This window comes from Salvia splendens, chromosome 14 (assembly GCF_004379255.2).
Source record: "Salvia splendens isolate huo1 chromosome 14, SspV2, whole genome shotgun sequence".
In the NCBI taxonomy this organism is placed as follows: domain Eukaryota; kingdom Viridiplantae; phylum Streptophyta; class Magnoliopsida; order Lamiales; family Lamiaceae; genus Salvia; species Salvia splendens.
In genome coordinates, this window is record NC_056045.1 from 2,629,186 (window position 1) to 2,646,246 (window position 17,061).

At 37.7% G+C, this 17,061-nt stretch overlaps 1 protein-coding gene and 1 pseudogene across 2 annotated transcripts; one reads left to right on the forward strand and one right to left on the reverse strand.

Moving 5' to 3' along the window:
* On the forward strand, positions 1–3,216 carry LOC121764969 (annotated as a pseudogene).
* Positions 3,217–5,396: 2,180 nt separating this feature from the next.
* Positions 5,397–15,482, reverse strand: LOC121765528 (protein odr-4 homolog). 2 transcript variants are annotated; one of them, XM_042161714.1, is made up of 11 exons: positions 15,302–15,482; positions 14,949–15,173; positions 14,447–14,542; positions 13,945–14,033; positions 13,731–13,859; positions 12,447–12,567; positions 11,950–12,034; positions 11,752–11,861; positions 6,685–6,833; positions 6,098–6,194; positions 5,397–5,821 (listed from the first exon to the last, which is right to left on the reverse strand). In XM_042161714.1, the coding sequence occupies exons 1-11, from the start codon at positions 15,380–15,382 to the stop codon at positions 5,534–5,536; spliced, it is 1,470 nt and encodes a 489-aa protein (XP_042017648.1). In that variant the 5' UTR covers positions 15,383–15,482; the 3' UTR covers positions 5,397–5,533. The 2 variants fall into 2 exon arrangements, with proteins under 2 accessions (XP_042017648.1, XP_042017649.1); XM_042161715.1 differs by lacking the exons at positions 11,752–11,861; positions 11,950–12,034.
* Between the last annotated feature and the right edge of the window lie 1,579 nt (positions 15,483–17,061).

Consider the following 17,061-nt stretch of genomic DNA (forward strand, 5'->3'; position numbering starts at 1 on the left):
GTGGCTTCGTCACTGAACGCATGCTCTCAGAAAAATACTAATAAAAATAAATAAATACAAACAAACAAGGCGCCGTTGCTCCTCATCACACTCTACTCACTGTTTTCAATTCTCGCTTCATCTTCTCTCTCCGGTATCTCTCTCTCATTCGCACACCATTTGAATGTGTATGCCTATGCTTTCCGTTTTCAATTTTGATTTTATGCGATCCAATTATAATTTCTGAGTAGTGATGCGGTTTTACTCTTTTAGAGTAGAATTTTGAGGTTCGTTTGCAGATTTGAAGCGTGTTAGAACTTTTGTATGGATCGGCATAGCTAATCTGATATATACGTGTGCTTTGATCGGAAATATTCCGCGTTTGTATGTGAAGTTAGAGCAGGAAGAAGCATGGTAGTGACTTGCATTAATGTTTGAGCTGCCGATCAAATCATGAATTTGTGGTTAATCTTATGTGATTCTTCCGTCTTCTGTCTCTCGTAGATGAACATTAGGAAAAGTATGCGGAAGGAATATATGCAGAGTAGATGGTATTCTAAATGATATTTTCATATGCGGAAGTGATTGCTCTTGTAATTTGGTTATTCATTCATCTGAAATTGTTTTGAATTAAAAGTCCTAATCTGATGGATGAGAATTTGCTCATAGGAGGAGGTTGCTTTAATTCTGTTGTCGTTGATGTTAGTGACTCTTAAGCAATGCACTGTAAGGTGGTTTAATGAATAGTGTCCAAGTAAGAGAAGAAGAATAGTTGTTACTTGAATAAGTCAAGGAGGCTCAAGCCATACCATTTGGATATTAATCTTTTCAGGAAACCAGAGGACAGATTTATTATGAAAAGTGATACTCCTATCTTTTAAGTTTCTTCAAGAATATTTTTGTCATTATGTATATAATTTTTTAATCATTGTAGATATGGATGCTGTAAGAGGCCAAGGCATGTATCCTTTGCACCGTTGTAAGACTATCCATTTGGTTGGTGATTCCTTTCTCTTGCTGTTTTCATTAAGATAAATTCTGAACTTTGGAGACTAGAGAGTCACAATTTGGATTCACTCCGCATTCTTACATGTAGGTGAGACTTGCCCAAGGTTTCCACAATGTGGCTGGAGAAATGGACCACAGTGCATACATGGCCCCAGAGTTTTTTGATGCAGCAATTACCCCTCCCTCTTGGCTGGCAACAGGTCATAATCGATGGCATATTATGTTAATTGTGTGTTTAGTAGGAAAAGTTAGAAAGGATATGCTTGTAATGAAACCTCTGTACTTTGTGTTTATGTTTTCAACCATCTCCATCTATGGAAACTTTCATACTTGTAAGTTCAAAGGTCTTGGCATACGTTTACTTTTCTTATCAAAAGAAAAGCAATCAAAATGACTTTTTTCGTACCACACTGTACAGGTAGACAATCTGAGGAAGCTGTTCATTCCAAAGGTATTTCAAAGAAGATTGAATTAGTAGTTGTTTCCCCTTTATTAAGGTGAGTGTGCTGAAGTTCTGTTTCTTCTCCGGTCTCTTATACTTTATACTAATATGAGACTTTCATTAAAGATTTGTTTGTTGAATATATGCATTCTAGAATTGTAGTATAACTCTAGTGAGTAGCTTTGGTATTCTGGAAGGCATTTCAGCTAGTTTCATTTGATCAGGTCTTCACTAATAACTTAAATGATAAAAAAAGTGAAAGGAGAAAATTGTATCAGTGGAGAAAGTGGTTTGTTCCAGAAATACACTATTACATGCCATTTATCTTGATCATGTACTTTGTCAGTGTAGCATTATAAAAAAATATTTTTAATAAGACCTTTGAGTGGTTATTAGTTAAGAACTAGTACAGTAGTAAGTGTTGATCTTTATTTACAGCATCTGAATTAACACTGACATTGCAAGTTGATTGCAGGACTATGCAAACCACTGTTGGGGTTTTTGGTGGAGAAGGTTTTGATGATGGCATCAAAGCAGCTCCTCTGATGACAGAAAATGCTGGTGAAAGTGATCATCCAGCAATTTCAAGTCTCAATGCCCCGCCATTTGTGGCAATGGAACTTTGTCGAGAGCGTTTGGTATGCAATGACGTTTTAAGTATCCAAGTGTGACGTTCATAACTGCAACTCCTGCCAGTACAAGTATTATTTGGTTTTAAGTGTTTCTTATAATTGCATATCATGCGACACTATGTATATGATTCTGTCACACAGGATACTTAAAAAGGAGTACAGTTGGTTTTCTTCATGCGTTCAAATACTTGAGAAGCAATAGAAGTGTTTTGTTTTGAAAATATTTGGAGTGATTTTCTATCTTGTGACAAAATTCTGCATCACTCTGCTACCTGATTAATGGAAAAAGGCCTTTTTATAGGAAAAAGAATGAAAAATTACATATGTTCATTTATCTTTCTGAAGTACCAGTAGTATATTTGAAGTATAATGAAAGTCTTGAGCTGCACATAGAAATTTGCTGAGAAAAAATGGATAGTTCTCCCCACATTTCATCTTAGGCAATTTTTTGAAATGCAAGTGAGGGGCATCTAACCGTTCTCTGGTTCATGATGAACACATCACATTAATCTTTTCGTTTGTATTGAACTGATGCAGGGAGTTCACTGGTGTGACAAGAGAAAGAACATAACTGAGTATAAGCCTCTCTTTCCTGCTATTGATTTTTCACTGGCAAGTAAATGGTCCTTGTCTTCTTTCTTCTTCTTCATCATCAAATGAGCCAGAAAAGAGTTAAATTATCCCATGTTTTCGTATATATCATCATTTCACTTATTGTATACCTTCTGCTTATCTTCAGATAGAAACTGATGAGGATACTCTCTGGACTGTAGATGTTCGAGAAGCTAATGAAGAAGTGGCAGAGAGGGGTCAGAAATTCTTGAACTGGTAAACCTTTTGATTCTTAATCAAGTTTCCAGGACTAGTTTATTAAGTTTCTAAAAGAATGAGAAACGATATATGACTAATTCTCGAACATGATGCAGGTTGTGGACGCGGGAGGAGTCTGAGATCACAGTGGATTCTTAATTCATACCCTTTCTGCATATGGAGATGACTGCCTGCCCCCTGTGAAGGAAGAGATCTGCAGACCGAAGGTCTTCTTTTTTCGTTATTTTGTTCCTAAATCAATGCACATCTTCTGGTAACTGGGGTGTCCAATCATAAAATCACATATTTATATCAAATAAAGCTAATGTAGGAAGTTATGTTGTATTGTCTTTTGCCAGCCTCTTGTTATGTTGTTTCAATATGCATCAAAAGTTGAAGTTTGATATGAAACTGATCAAAGAAGAGAAAACCAATTTACTTGTGCAGATTCAACAATTGTGAACTTCGATCAATGGTGTTTGTGGATAGAAGGTAGTACACAAGATTAATACTAACGGGCCATGATCAACGCAAACGCACGGCCTCTTGCGTTTCTTCTAGGAGGGTGCAGCATTAATCCGCTTCAGGCCAAATATGGGTCGCAGCCTCTCGCGTTTCTTCTTGGAGGGTGCAGTTGTCTCCCGAAGCTTGGTTTTAACCAATCGAACAAGATCATCGCTAAAATCATAAGTCCACCACGCATTCTTGACTTTGCAGGCATCAGTGCAAAGATTTTAGAAGCGGCATAGGTGAAATAGTAAGGAGATTTTCTATCCTTTGGTAGTAAAGAAGAATCATATCGGTCTCGTTTGTCGGAACGAAACTTGGTGAGCACGAACCGAGCCATATGCACTCGTGGTCGTAGGACCACTCTTGCGGCAGCTTGTGCTCAATGTTGACAACCGTTACAAACGCCTTAGATACGATTTTATATTTTGAGCCTCGTGGCTGAGTTGATCGGCGATCCAATGCCGGTCGGCTGACCACCGTAGGCCGGGATGGAGCGGCGGTTTTCTCGCCGAGAATTTGATTTCCGATTCCATTCTCGAGAGATTATGGCATGGCTATGTATTTATAGAGAGAGGAGTTGTAGGGCTTTCAATAAGGCAATATTGGTTTATACAATTATCAATATATTTTCTTTATATAAATTTTAATTTTGGGTGTTATGGTAAGAGGAGTTGGAGCGCTTTCATAAGCCAATATTGATTTCATATAAAATTTGGGGAGACAGAATCCTGGAGTATGGTTTTATAACTAGTAAGGTTTTTTATTTGATTTTATTTGTTTGATAATTACACTATCTATTTTTCTTAAAACAATTAGCTAGTAAACTCATATATATGGTATCTATTCTATTTCATCGCATTTTAATTTTGATCTAATTTAGTTACTAATTTTTAGATTTTTATTCTTTTAAAATTTAATTACAATAATATATATCTACATTATTTGTTCGTCTTGTTCGTTCCAAGAATTGTCGTCTAATTTTTTTAATTTTTTGTTTTAAGATTTAGTACTTATTATGGAAGTATTTTCCAAGAATTGTCGTCTACATTAATTGTTGTATACTCCATTAATGTAGTTGCTTTGATTATGGGACATAAATCTTAATCTTTATGGCAAAAAGAGAGAAATTCAGATGAATTTAACAACCAACCTACGAGGATCACCATCAGAATAAATAATACTCCTCCAGTATGTTGCACATTTAATCAACATCAGCGGCTGTCGGGCAATCAATTAAATTCAATTAATTAAATGGCGAAAATAATTAGGGAATGGACCTTCTTACATTATAATTTATACGTATCAAGATATGATCTCAAAACTTTTTTTTATGTTACATTTTTATAAGCATTATTAAATTATGCCCATTAACTCCGTCGTATATTAGTATTACAATTGAAATTCTTGGTCACAATGATTTTTTAAACAAATAATATTGCTCATAAACAATAACAACTAATTTGAATCGAAAACAATCCTACTAAGTGTTTTTGGTTTGAAAATAAATTATCAAACACAAGATGCAATTACAGTTATGCAGTATTACTAATACTTGAAGCTTAATTGTTAATTATGATATCATGATGATTTTATACAGAAAATAATGTGTGGTTTCTTTTTATATTAAAATTTTTAATCAGTTCTCGATATATTTATTTTGGGTGTCCTTTTCTTAATTGCAATTATATGTGTACTGCTACAGTGCTACTATAAACTGAAAGTAGTTTGTTAAACATGTGAATCGATTTCGTCCAAATTTATATGGATTCAAAATCCAATGTGATTGGGACAAATTTGTAAAAGAATATTGACTATATCCAACTTAATTTATAATGGGACAAAAAATTGACTTTTACCCGATAATTATTTGTACGAAATTAATATCGATGAGTATTTATTGAGGACGTGTTTACACTTTACATCCTACATTTCCAAACCAACCCAAACTAAAAATTCTAAAATCAGTCAATAAAAAGTTTTAAGTGGATGGCAAATTGTTAACTCTGAGAAAATTATTGAGCCACGAAAAAACATTTTCTCTGAAATTCCCCAAAATATTTCATCTGACAGTAGTTACAAAGGAAGTACAAAACATATGATAGTAGTCTCCTTTCTCAATTCATTGCCAAGGGTTTTGACCTATGACTGTAAACTACATCTTCCCTGTAATATTAAATACTACAATAGCGACTAGCAGGAAAAAGATAGCAAACAATACAACGAAGTCGGCTGTCTTGGCTGGTCTACCGTTGCCAGTTTTCCTCGTCTTTGAGACTGATGTATGCGGGTCGAGTGGTGATGAATGGTCGGTTGCGATGTTCCAAAAGGTTTTGCCGGTTGAAGCTATTACAGCGGGGGCTTCTGATTCAGGCTCCAGAATTTCAGAAGAGTCTGTTGGGAATTCCACGGACATCAACTCGACACAATGGTCTTTGAGAACCTGAAAGATAGAAGGTATTGAAACTGAAATTTGTTGCTTCAAAACTACAACATTATTCTTCCTAGAAATATCTTGAGAATAGAAATTACTGCAGATGGGAACATGCATACGGTTTTCATATTAATTGATTAGTTACTTTTTTTAGCTTCATATCTTTTCTGTTCTCTTTCTTCTTCAATTGTTTTATGATTCACATATCTCCTCACGGCTCACAGTCATCTGCTCATGTAAGTCAGCAGCATATCTTATTATATATGCATGGGATGAGTAGCATACCTCCAATGTCTCCTTTGACTGAATATAATCACATATGTATGCGCCATCCAGCCATGGAACAAACACTCTTCGAGGAAACGAAAGGTTGCACTGTTTTCTGCCAGACAGACATCCAAAACTTCCCGTCAGTTGCAGGGTCCAAATGTTGCTTTCCAACCCAGATACACGGCAAGTATCATTAAATTAATTTTATAAGGTTTCCAGCACCTAATAGTTTCGTTGATTTTATTTCACGAAATCAACATTTTTAACGAAGAATGATGACTTTGACAAGTACCAATTGGCATCAGCCAAATAATAAGGGAAAGTTGGCTCTGCACCAGTGTGAATTTCAGTATCGTGCCCTGAAGCATGACACTTGATTATTTTGGCTTATACAATTATTTAGCATAAAACCAACCATCCAAAACAAAAGCAATCTGGAAGTTTCTTTCAAGCTTAATCTTTTTTGCATTGGTGTGAATCATGAAAACAAGCTTCCAGTTAGAAATAAATGACGGGAAACTTCTTCAGTGTAAATAAAGGCTTCATCCATGGGAGCAAAAAAACAAGAAAAAACATCTTTAATGAGGTTGAAACCACAATACCTTTGAGCTTGAAGGTCAAAGTTTGCTATGTGTTCCTCAGATGAGAGGCTGTTTGTTCCTTGATCACCACCATTCACTGATTCAATGTCTCTTTCAGCCTCATCACACATTATATCAAGTCTACTAAGCAAGCTCCTGATGATGTCTTCCTAATCATAAAAAGATTGAATATTGATGTGAATCAAATTATATATTTTTATTCCCCTAACTTTACATTATTTATATAGTTTGATGCTTGCAAAAGTATGTTTTGTGGTGTAGGAAGAGGAGTAAATGGTGAAACAAAGAATGAAGCTCGGAGGGTGAAAAGCTGTGCAGAAAGCTCTCAAAAGTGGTCACCCGGCCGGGTGAATTTCATGCCCAATAATGTACCCGGCCGGGTGATTTCTGGAAGGCAGCGAGAGGACAGAAAACTCTCAAAATTGGTCACCCGGCCGGGTGAATTTTAGGCCTAATAATGGACCCGGCCGGGTGAATGTTACGTAACTGCAATATTGCAGTTTTGTGAAGCCGTTTGCTGAGAAAAGAAAAGAAAAAGGAGACGGATGGGACGGCAGTTGGTGGAGAAAGAAAAAAGGTTGGAGAGAGAGAGTGATGGGATGGGGGTGCCAGAATTAATTAGAGTAGAGAGAGAGAGTTGGGTGGACGAATTCAGGGAGGAAAAGGAGGGGGATCCCCTGCTGTGCACAGCAGGGTGCTGCCCCTCACTGTAGCTGCACTGTTCATAATTAATAAAAAAGTGAATAGTGAGGGGCAGCACCCTGCTGTGCACAGCAGGGGATCCCCTCCCGGAGGAAAAGGAGAGAGGAAAGGGAGAAAGAGAGGAGGAAGAACGAGAGGAAGAAATTTCGTCCAACATTCCGACGATCCATCTCCATATCCCAATTTCACTCAACGAGAGCAAGCTTCCTACGGTTTTTATTGCATATTTCACCATGTTTCTAGGCTAAGCTCTCTATGTTACTCCAAGTTGTAATCTAGGATTTGTAAAGATGTTCTACACCTTTGAAATCATATGTTTGTGTTCAACAATGTGCTCAATATTTATTCACTATGTTTTTGGCTAATAACGTAGTGATGTTAATTCCTCTGCTATTGTCTCCTTAACATAGTTTAGGAATGATTGATTGTTGGATTGCTATCGAATTAGAATTGTTCAGAGGATAATTTGATAGTGGATTAAGTAGGTGACTATAGTAGATGATCTTTTATTCTCGCGCTTCCGCAGGAATTTAATATCATTGAAAATTAATTCATGGAACAAGTGTTCAGCTGACTGTGAATTATACGTCGCAAACATGTTCAGTGCACGCGATTAGGTTGATGTTTTAATCCCTTCGTATGTTTCATTGTTAAAGGTGTAGAATAATACAAGCCTCGTGAGCAACTTGGAGTAACATCTTTCTCCATTTTCATACCTTAGTTTGTAAATTTAGTTTATTAATTTTGTCAATTCTTGTTAAATAACCTACGCCTCCCTGTGGTTCGACACTCGAAGTACTACAGTCGACTCTGTACTCTTGCAGATAGATTGTAATATTAGAGCTATTTTATTAAACTTGTGTGTTAATAATCCATTAATATAAAAGCTCGAAAATATCGCATCAAGTTTTGGCGCCGTTGCCGGGGAGGCAACTGGTTATTTAATTTAGGATTCTTTTGTTTTTTATTTTTGTATAGTTTTCTAACTTTTTATTTCCTTGTTTCAGAGTTGTAGCTAGAAGGCTAAGTCGAGCCAACGACTTTAAACAAAGGCGCTAGTTGGGAGGCAACCCAATGAGTTTTTAGTTTTTTTTTTCTCTTAATAAATCGAGGGTTTTGTTCGCTCAATTCTTTCCTTCGATGTATTTTTATGAATTGAGTATTTTGTTTTCTTTTTGTTGTTTTAATTTTTCTTTTTGTAGGAGCAACATGGAGATAGGATTCACATTCGAGCTTATGAGGAAGTACACCCACAAAGGAATATACACCCGCCCTCCCACCCGAATGCACTATGGATATCATGCCAAGTTTGGGGGAGTATTCTTTCCCTTTACTTTTTACGTTCTTTCTTGCTTGCATTGAGGACAATGAAGCATTCAAGTTTGGGGGGGTTGTTTGAAGTTGAATGATTTTTATGCATTATGCATGTTTTTTGGGTGTATTGCATGCTAAAGTGTTGTGAATCATGTAATTGACGGGTGCATGCTTTATCTTCGGCTTTCTGGTTGGGAAATCTTATTTGATTTTACTTGATCTTTGAAGCCTAGGATGAATGGAATTTGTGCATGAATCTATTTGAAAAAGCATGTTGTGATTACAATCGATTTCTTGAGTTGAGGAGAGTATGAAAATCACATGTCTTGTGGAAATTATCTTGGGTTGATTTGCTTTATCGAGTGAAGTGCTTTCGTTCATTTGTGTCAACAATATGGGAGGATAAGGCACTAGGATGAACTCTATGACCAAATAATCACATGCCTAGTCCTATACATGATCCCCTAGAAGCCACTTTGAGCCTAATTCCCTATCGTTTGTGTAAACACTTAGCCAATCACTTAGCTACTTAAATAAGCCTCCTTTTAGCCTCATTATTAGACCTTGCTACTATTTGGGTGCTAAAAACAAGTCTGAGCTTTGGTGGTTGAGTGTTGAGTGTTGGGTGGTGAATTGTAAAGTGTAGACATTTTTAGACGTGATGTAATGTATATGTGAAAAGAATGAAGTTCTTAGAGAAAAAAAAAGACGACCTCCAAATTTGCAAAAGTCGAGGTCTTTATCAAAAGAAAAAAAAAGAAGAAAAAATTTGTGAAATAAAATAAGAGCTTCTATTTGTGTAATATGTAATCTTGTCTAGATTTGATCTCAAGTTTGGGGGAGTGAGAGTTTGGTTGTAAAATTTTGTTGTTTGATCTTTGGAAGGAAGTTGTAGGAGGGAAGAATTTGGCACTCAAATGTGTAGCTTTTGAGCTCACTATCCATATTTATCCTACCTCATCCCTAGCCCCATTACAACCTTGAATTAAGACCTTGGACCTTATTGTTGATGCTTATGGATGTTTTATAAATAACTTGGTAGAGTTAATGAAGTTTGATTTGAAATCCGCGAGTCTATGTGGTAAGTAATGCTTGATGAGTCAATGATGACGGTTTGAGTTGTATGATCCTATGCTTGGACTTACTTTGAAATGCACCTTGACTTGAAGTTCCAAGTTGATAAGTGATGGTTCATGAGAGTGAGAAATCTTGATTGGAATTGTTGGGGGTTTAGACTTTGTCATTCATGTCTTTATGTGATTCACTCTTATGAAAACTTTTGGAAAAACTTTTGTGAGCTGAGCGTTAAAGTTTTGTGTTGGATGTGATCTTGCTCGAGGACGAGCAAGCAAATAAGTTTGGGGGTATTTGATGTGAATCAAATTATATATTTTTATTCCCCTAACTTTACATTATTTATATAGTTTGATGCTTGCAAAAGTATGTTTTGTGGTGTAGGAAGAGGAGTAAATGGTGAAACAAAGAATGAAGCTCGGAGGGTGAAAAGCTGTGCAGAAAGCTCTCAAAAGTGGTCACCCGGCCGGGTGAATTTCATGCCCAATAATGTACCCGGCCGGGTGATTTCTGGAAGGCAGCGAGAGGACAGAAAGCTCTCAAAATTGGTCACCCGGCCGGGTGAATTTTAGGCCTAATAATGGACCCGGCCGGGTGAATGTTACGTAACTGCAATATTGCAGTTTTGTGAAGCCGTTTGCTGAGAAAAGAAAAGAAAAAGGAGACGGATGGGACGGCAGTTGGGGGAGAAAGAAAAAAGGTTGGAGAGAGAGAGTGATGGGATGGGGGTGCCAGAATTAATTAGAGTAGAGAGAGAGAGTTGGGTGGACGAATTCAGGGAGGAAAAGGAGAGAGGAAAGGGAGAAAGAGAGGAGGAAGAACGAGAGGAAGAAATTTCGTCCAACATTCCGACGATCCATCTCCATATCCCAATTTCATTCAACGAGAGCAAGCTTCCTACGGTTTTTATTGCATATTTCACCATGTTTCTAGGCTAAGCTCTCTATGTTACTCCAAGTTGTAATCTAGGATTTGTAAAGATGTTCTACACCTTTGAAATCATATGTTTGTGTTCAACAATGTGCTCAATATTTATTCACTATGTTTTTGGCTAATAACGTAGTGATGTTAATTCCTCTGCTATTGTCTCTTTAACATAGTTTAGGAATGATTGATTGTTGGATTGCTATCGAATTAGAATTGTTCAGAGGATAATTTGATAGTGGATTAAGTAGGTGACTATAGTAGATGATCTTTTATTCCCGCGCTTCCGCAGGAATTTAATATCATTGAAAATTAATTCATGGAACAAGTGTTCAGCTGACTGTGAATTATACGTCGCAAACATGTTCAGTGCACGCGATTAGGTTGATGTTTTAATCCCTTCGTATGTTTCATTGTTAAAGGTGTAGAATAATACAAGCCTCGTGAGCAACTTGGAGTAACATCTTTCTCCATTTTCATACCTTAGTTTGTAAATTTAGTTTATTAATTTTGTCAATTCTTGTTAAATAACCTACGCCACCCTGTGGTTCGACACTCGAAGTACTACAGTCGACTCTGTACTCTTGCAGATAGATTGTAATATTAGAGCTATTTTATTAAACTTGTGTGTTAATAATCCATTAATATAAAAGCTCGAAAATTACACATCAAATATGATAAAGAATGATGAGACATCAAATGAATGAGGTAATAAAAAGCAGCTAGGCATATACACTTTTTGTTAATGAGCTATAGACCTTTGTATAGTTAGTGTTCTAAAACTTAACAGAAGAAATTACCCAAACTTACACTTTTTTGGTTCCAAACTCCAAATACACTTTTAAGTCATTGGCATCATCCTAAAATTTATTAGTGCAGTAACATTGATATTTGATATCCTCCAATGAAACTTATGGAGTCAGATAAGTATGGTGGAAAAATTATGGAAACTTCAAGATAATGACATTAATAATCCATTATTAATGTTGGTGGGGTTGCACATAAATAATACTTGAACAAAAAATTTAATGTGTACAAAGAGATGAAAGTCACCTTTATATCAACTAAAGCTTGTGAAACAGGCTCCTTTGAATTCAAGTATGACAGAGAACACACCGACCCTCTAAGTAGAAGAACACCAAGAACCGCTTTTTCGTTACAAGCTTCGCAGGAAAAGAAGATTTATTGACAAGGAGAATCATTATGAAGACTAATGCAAAGTTAACACATAGGTAGAGAGCTAAATCACACCTTCTAAGTATTTATCTTGCATGAAAGGGAGAAGAAATTCAACTTCATGAAAACCATCTGTTAAACTTAGATCATCACCTGCCACCTAGGTAATAAAAAGGGCAGGAAGAAAGAATTTGACATCTATTTTTCGAGTTCTTATTTCCATACAATAAAAAAACAGCATAAACAGACACATTAAGTGGCAAATAAAATATTGATATGACCATAAAAAACAAGTTGTCCGATCAAACCCTTTAGAGAGAGAGAGAGAGAGCCGAGGATTAACCTAATCCCATTCTCAATAAAACTGCTAAGAGATGGCACTTGAACTTAACAGATCGCACTTGTCTCTAACATCTAGGTATGGTCCAACAAAGACACTGGATGTGAAATTACCAAGTTCAATTTCCTAAGGACTTTGTATTAAATCTGCGATATTATAGCTGGTGTTGCACCACAGCATTGCAACTATCTGTTACCATCACTACATAAATTGACAAGTTTCAGCGGCTTACCAATTTTCCATCAATCAAAGCCTTCACACCTTTAAGTTCCTTGGCACAAACCATTATTTCATTACGGAGGGCATCAGAAAATATTTTAATGTCTGATCCATCATCACGAGGTATCGGAAACCTAAGAGGAACAAGCTAAAGACATGTAAATAAATACTAACACATAAACAAAAATATTAAGCATGGTGGCAGTGCAGCAGTTAACCACATCAGCCAATAGGTAAACTTACTTCATTCTTTCAGAGAAAATGTTATATGGCAAGGAAGCAGAAAACTGGACCAACTTTTAAAAAAAGAAAAAAAGAAAAATAGGAGAGACAGCAGAGGGAAACCAGTTTCCAAACGTAAAATTAAAAATAGGCGATCTTGGAAGATTGTTAATAGTCTGCAACTAGAGTTCATATTACAGCAACAGTCAAATTTTAATTATTAGTATTTATTTTTTTTCACTATATCGCTTTCCTTTCCTATTAATTCCGTATAATTCCTCAAAAATATTTTATGCTTGATGACAATTTATCTAAATGCTCTAAAGTCAGGGTACTGTTTAATATATCGAGGAAGCATCTTTAGCTCAAACTCATATGGCATGATCACAGAGACACATCAGAACCTTATGGTTCAGACTTCAGATCACTATTTTCATGTCATGGTACAAGTGTTGGAGAAATACTTACGGAAGCTGTAATCTCATGTAACTAAAGCTGGTACAGGTAATACTTCAGTCAATCAAGTAAAGGGGAATTTACTTTTGAGGATTAGCCTAGACAGATAGAAATAGTATAGGTTAGGGCCTTGTTTACATTGAAGGAATGGAGTTTTGGGGCATTCAAGGCCGGTGATAACTCCTATAATTTGAGATAAGTTTTCTTGATTCTCTTCCCATTGAAAAGGTAGGATTGGAGAAATCCTAGTATTGGTGATAAATTAGTCAATCATCTACCTTATCAATCATGAAAGGTAAACACCCCCTAAAAGTCTATATATGAGTTTTGTTTTAAATATTGAATCACAACCCTATTCTAAATATAACAAGCATTGGGTGGAAAAGCTCAATAGAAGATATGAAGCGGTGATGGGATGTTGCCAATTTCCTTATGTCCACATACACAAAACCGCACAATTAGCCAGATAAGATCAGACTAAAAGATCCCCCGACTTCATCATCCATTAAAGTTTAATAGGAGAAAGGGCTCAGTGACTTTGAAAGGAGTGTAACAGGAAAGTAGTTTACAAGCCAAACACAACAGGTTTAGATAAAAGGTGAATCAAACAAAAGATCACCTTAAATCAAAATTGTACATGCATCTGAATGTTTGGAGGGAACCTAATAATTTTCCTGTTTTGAAATCACAAGGCCAAAGACTGCCCGAGGTAATATTTCCTGACAGAGAGCAATTCCGGCATGTCCATCTGAAATGTTAAAGTGTCAGGTATTTAATATGTATTGGGAGTCCAGGGCTTTACATCAGAGAAAAGAGAATGGTCATGGGGGAACCTCGAAGGGCTGTAACTAATATGAAGTAGCAGTCTTTCATTTACATCATCCATCATTGTAGCGGCTGCTTGTTCAACTCCTATCACAGTCTGTAGAAAATACATTAATGAATTGCAGATGTACACAATTTTGCATAGCTAGAAGATGAATAAATAGACGACTCCATGCTGTCTAATGCAAACTTTACTTTCCCAAAGTGCATCCAGAGTAGTATTTAATTATTTGACCCAAGTCCTGCTAGACAACGTGCTAGATATTTTTCACATATATCATGGTGTATTTGTGTGTGCTCCCTCACCACCCCATCAAAATAAAAGAAAAGGCCACCAGTTAAAATTTTGAAAATGGTTTGACCTAAACAAGGTGAAAACCATCACTATGAAACATAGTTATATCCCAATCAGAAAATTAAAAGTGATAAGAACCCATAGAGAACAGTTAATAGAATTGGAGACTGACTATGATAATAAATACTACTAGTATCAAATAAGAAGATGAGAACCTGGCACAGTGTGACTGTTGAGTTCTTGAATAGGCTTTCACTGACCCATATGTAGATGCCTACCACCTTCATGCCACCCAATAGCATTCTTGAGACCTAAATGGGAAACAAAACTGCATGAGGAAGCAAATGGAAGTCAAAGTAAAGCAACACTGAATCATGAAAGAATCCATACAAGCCATGTAAAAAGAGTGCATTATGAGATACTAGTAGTTAACACAGCACAGCCAAGATAATTCAGAAGTTACTAAGAAAGTGACACACATCAATTGTGCATCAATAAAGCAACATGTACTTCAAACAATTCTTATATACAACACTTGTAGATTTCACACAGAACTAGTCCACAATCAGTTAATCAATTATGATGCACAGCCAAATTCTAACTTATAATCTACCAATACTAACTTCACCGACACAAAACGAGATAAACAATTTCGTGAGGCAGACAAATATGAGCAGCAGAAGGATAAATCTAAGATTTCAAATCACAAAATTGAACCTGGCGCGCGTGCTCGAAAATCCAGTCGTAGTCAATGAAGAGAGACGATGACTCAGACTGAGACTTGGCTTTGGACGAAACCTTCTTCTTACTTTTGCTGACATCTCCAGAGCCGTCAATAACCGAACATGGTTGCTCTCCAGCATCATTAGGCGGCGTGGGCACCAAATCGTACACGAATCCTCTGTCCAGCTTCGAATTCAGTTTCCCTATCACAAGCCCAATCTGGAGAATTGATTCGAAACGCGAATGCGTTATGAAACTATAAAGGATTTTGAATCGAGCTTCAATTCAGTAATAACTAAGAGGTATATTCATGATTTGGTTGGCAGAAAATCAAAGAAATTGGGTACCTGAGATGGGACGGCGGAGCGAGTGAGGCGATTTTCAACCAATTTGAGTTGATTTTCATCTCCGATGACGGATTTCACCATGATTTCTGAGCTAAAAACCGCAGAGTTTTAACGCTTACTCGAATAGCCAGTCATACCTGCAATAACTAATTATTTCTTCCTATTTCTCCTTTTTTGGGTATTTTTTATGATTCTTTTTAATTTTGTATTTTAATTGAGATTTTTTTTCCTTCACAAGTTTTTTTCATTGATGTATTTTACTTGAATTGTGTTAGTTTTTCATATGCAAATAGAATTTAAGATGAAAGTCTACTTTCTTCTTGAATGTATGACAATATACTAATTTGGCAAAGAACATTAGGCATCAGCAGTGGGCGCCCCTGAACATTAGGCATCAGCAGTGGGGTGCCCTCAGGGGCGCCCTATGCACCGCCACGTCAGCATTTTATTCTACTACCATTCCATCTGCAGTGGGGTGCCCTAAGGCGTACTCTAAAGGGCGTCCTATAGGTTTTACTGTTGTTTTGTTAATTAATTTAAATGTTTTCAAATATATAAATGCAAACTAATTAAAAAACACAACGATTAAATGAAAAATGGCAAATACTACATTGATTAAAAAAAAAGTTACACGGGTTAGAAATAAAAAAAAGTTGACTACTCTACAAAATTTCCAACTTCCGGCTCTGGCCGGATCCGTACACTTCATGAGGGCGTTGTGCGTGTCCAACAACGTCTGCGCCATCGAGACCGTTGCCAGCTCCGAGTAGGCAAGTGCCGCTGGGGTCGGGGTAGGGGTCGGGGTCGGCAATGGGGGGCAGCTTGCGAGGAGGATGTCGTATTCGCCTTCCCCTTGTTCTTCGCAGCCTTGACGCCTATGGGACGCTGGGAGGACATCGGTGTGCCGGAACTATCTTCCTCCATGTACGTCCGGTTGAGGTCCACCGGGCGAGTTCCGCTTTCGCTGCTCTTGTAACCACCAGCGTCGGTGGTCTTCGTCCTCTTTGTCGCACCGGTGTGCAGAATTCCGCCTTGAAACTTCTGCTTGTCCCTCAAGAGCACCCAGATGCTGAAATGCTTGAAGTCGCTGTACAGGGACTGGTACGACAACAACGCTCTATCGCGCACATCGCTCAAGCTCTAGCCGCTCCCCTGCTACCTCGAGCACTTCTCGTACTCCGTCGCGAACAGGTTGACTTGCTTCTTCACCTGATCCCAATGCTTGCGGAGCTGCTCCCTATGGCGCTTATACGCGCTCGGCGGCTTCGCCTCATTGTAGCGCTCGACGATGCGCTCCTAGTACGCGAGCTGTTTTTGGTTGTTCGCGAATATCGGGTCCTCCGATATATCCACCCAACACCTCGCCAAGATGGGGGTTTTATCCGGTTGATAGTTCGTCCTCCCGGGGGAGTACTCTTCATTCGTTGCCGGTGGTGGCAACTTGTACGCACGGTACTTGGTCCGCTTCTTTCTGGCGGGGCAGCAGCGGCGGAGGGGGCGGCGGCCCGCCGGGAAGGGGCGGCAGAGCGAGTTGGAGACAGCTCCATGTCAGAGAGTTTGTACGAATCCGTACTGAAATCAGGATCGTACTGCGTGTTGGGGTCGAGCGACCGATATTCGTCAGGTTGTGTACCCGTCCAACGTGCACCGTCTCCAAACATCAGACTATTGGGACTTGAGTATTCACTGGAATCCATTTTTATAGCGTAATTTGAGAGTGGAAAAGTGAATCGAAAGTTTACAAATGAAATGTGGGGTAG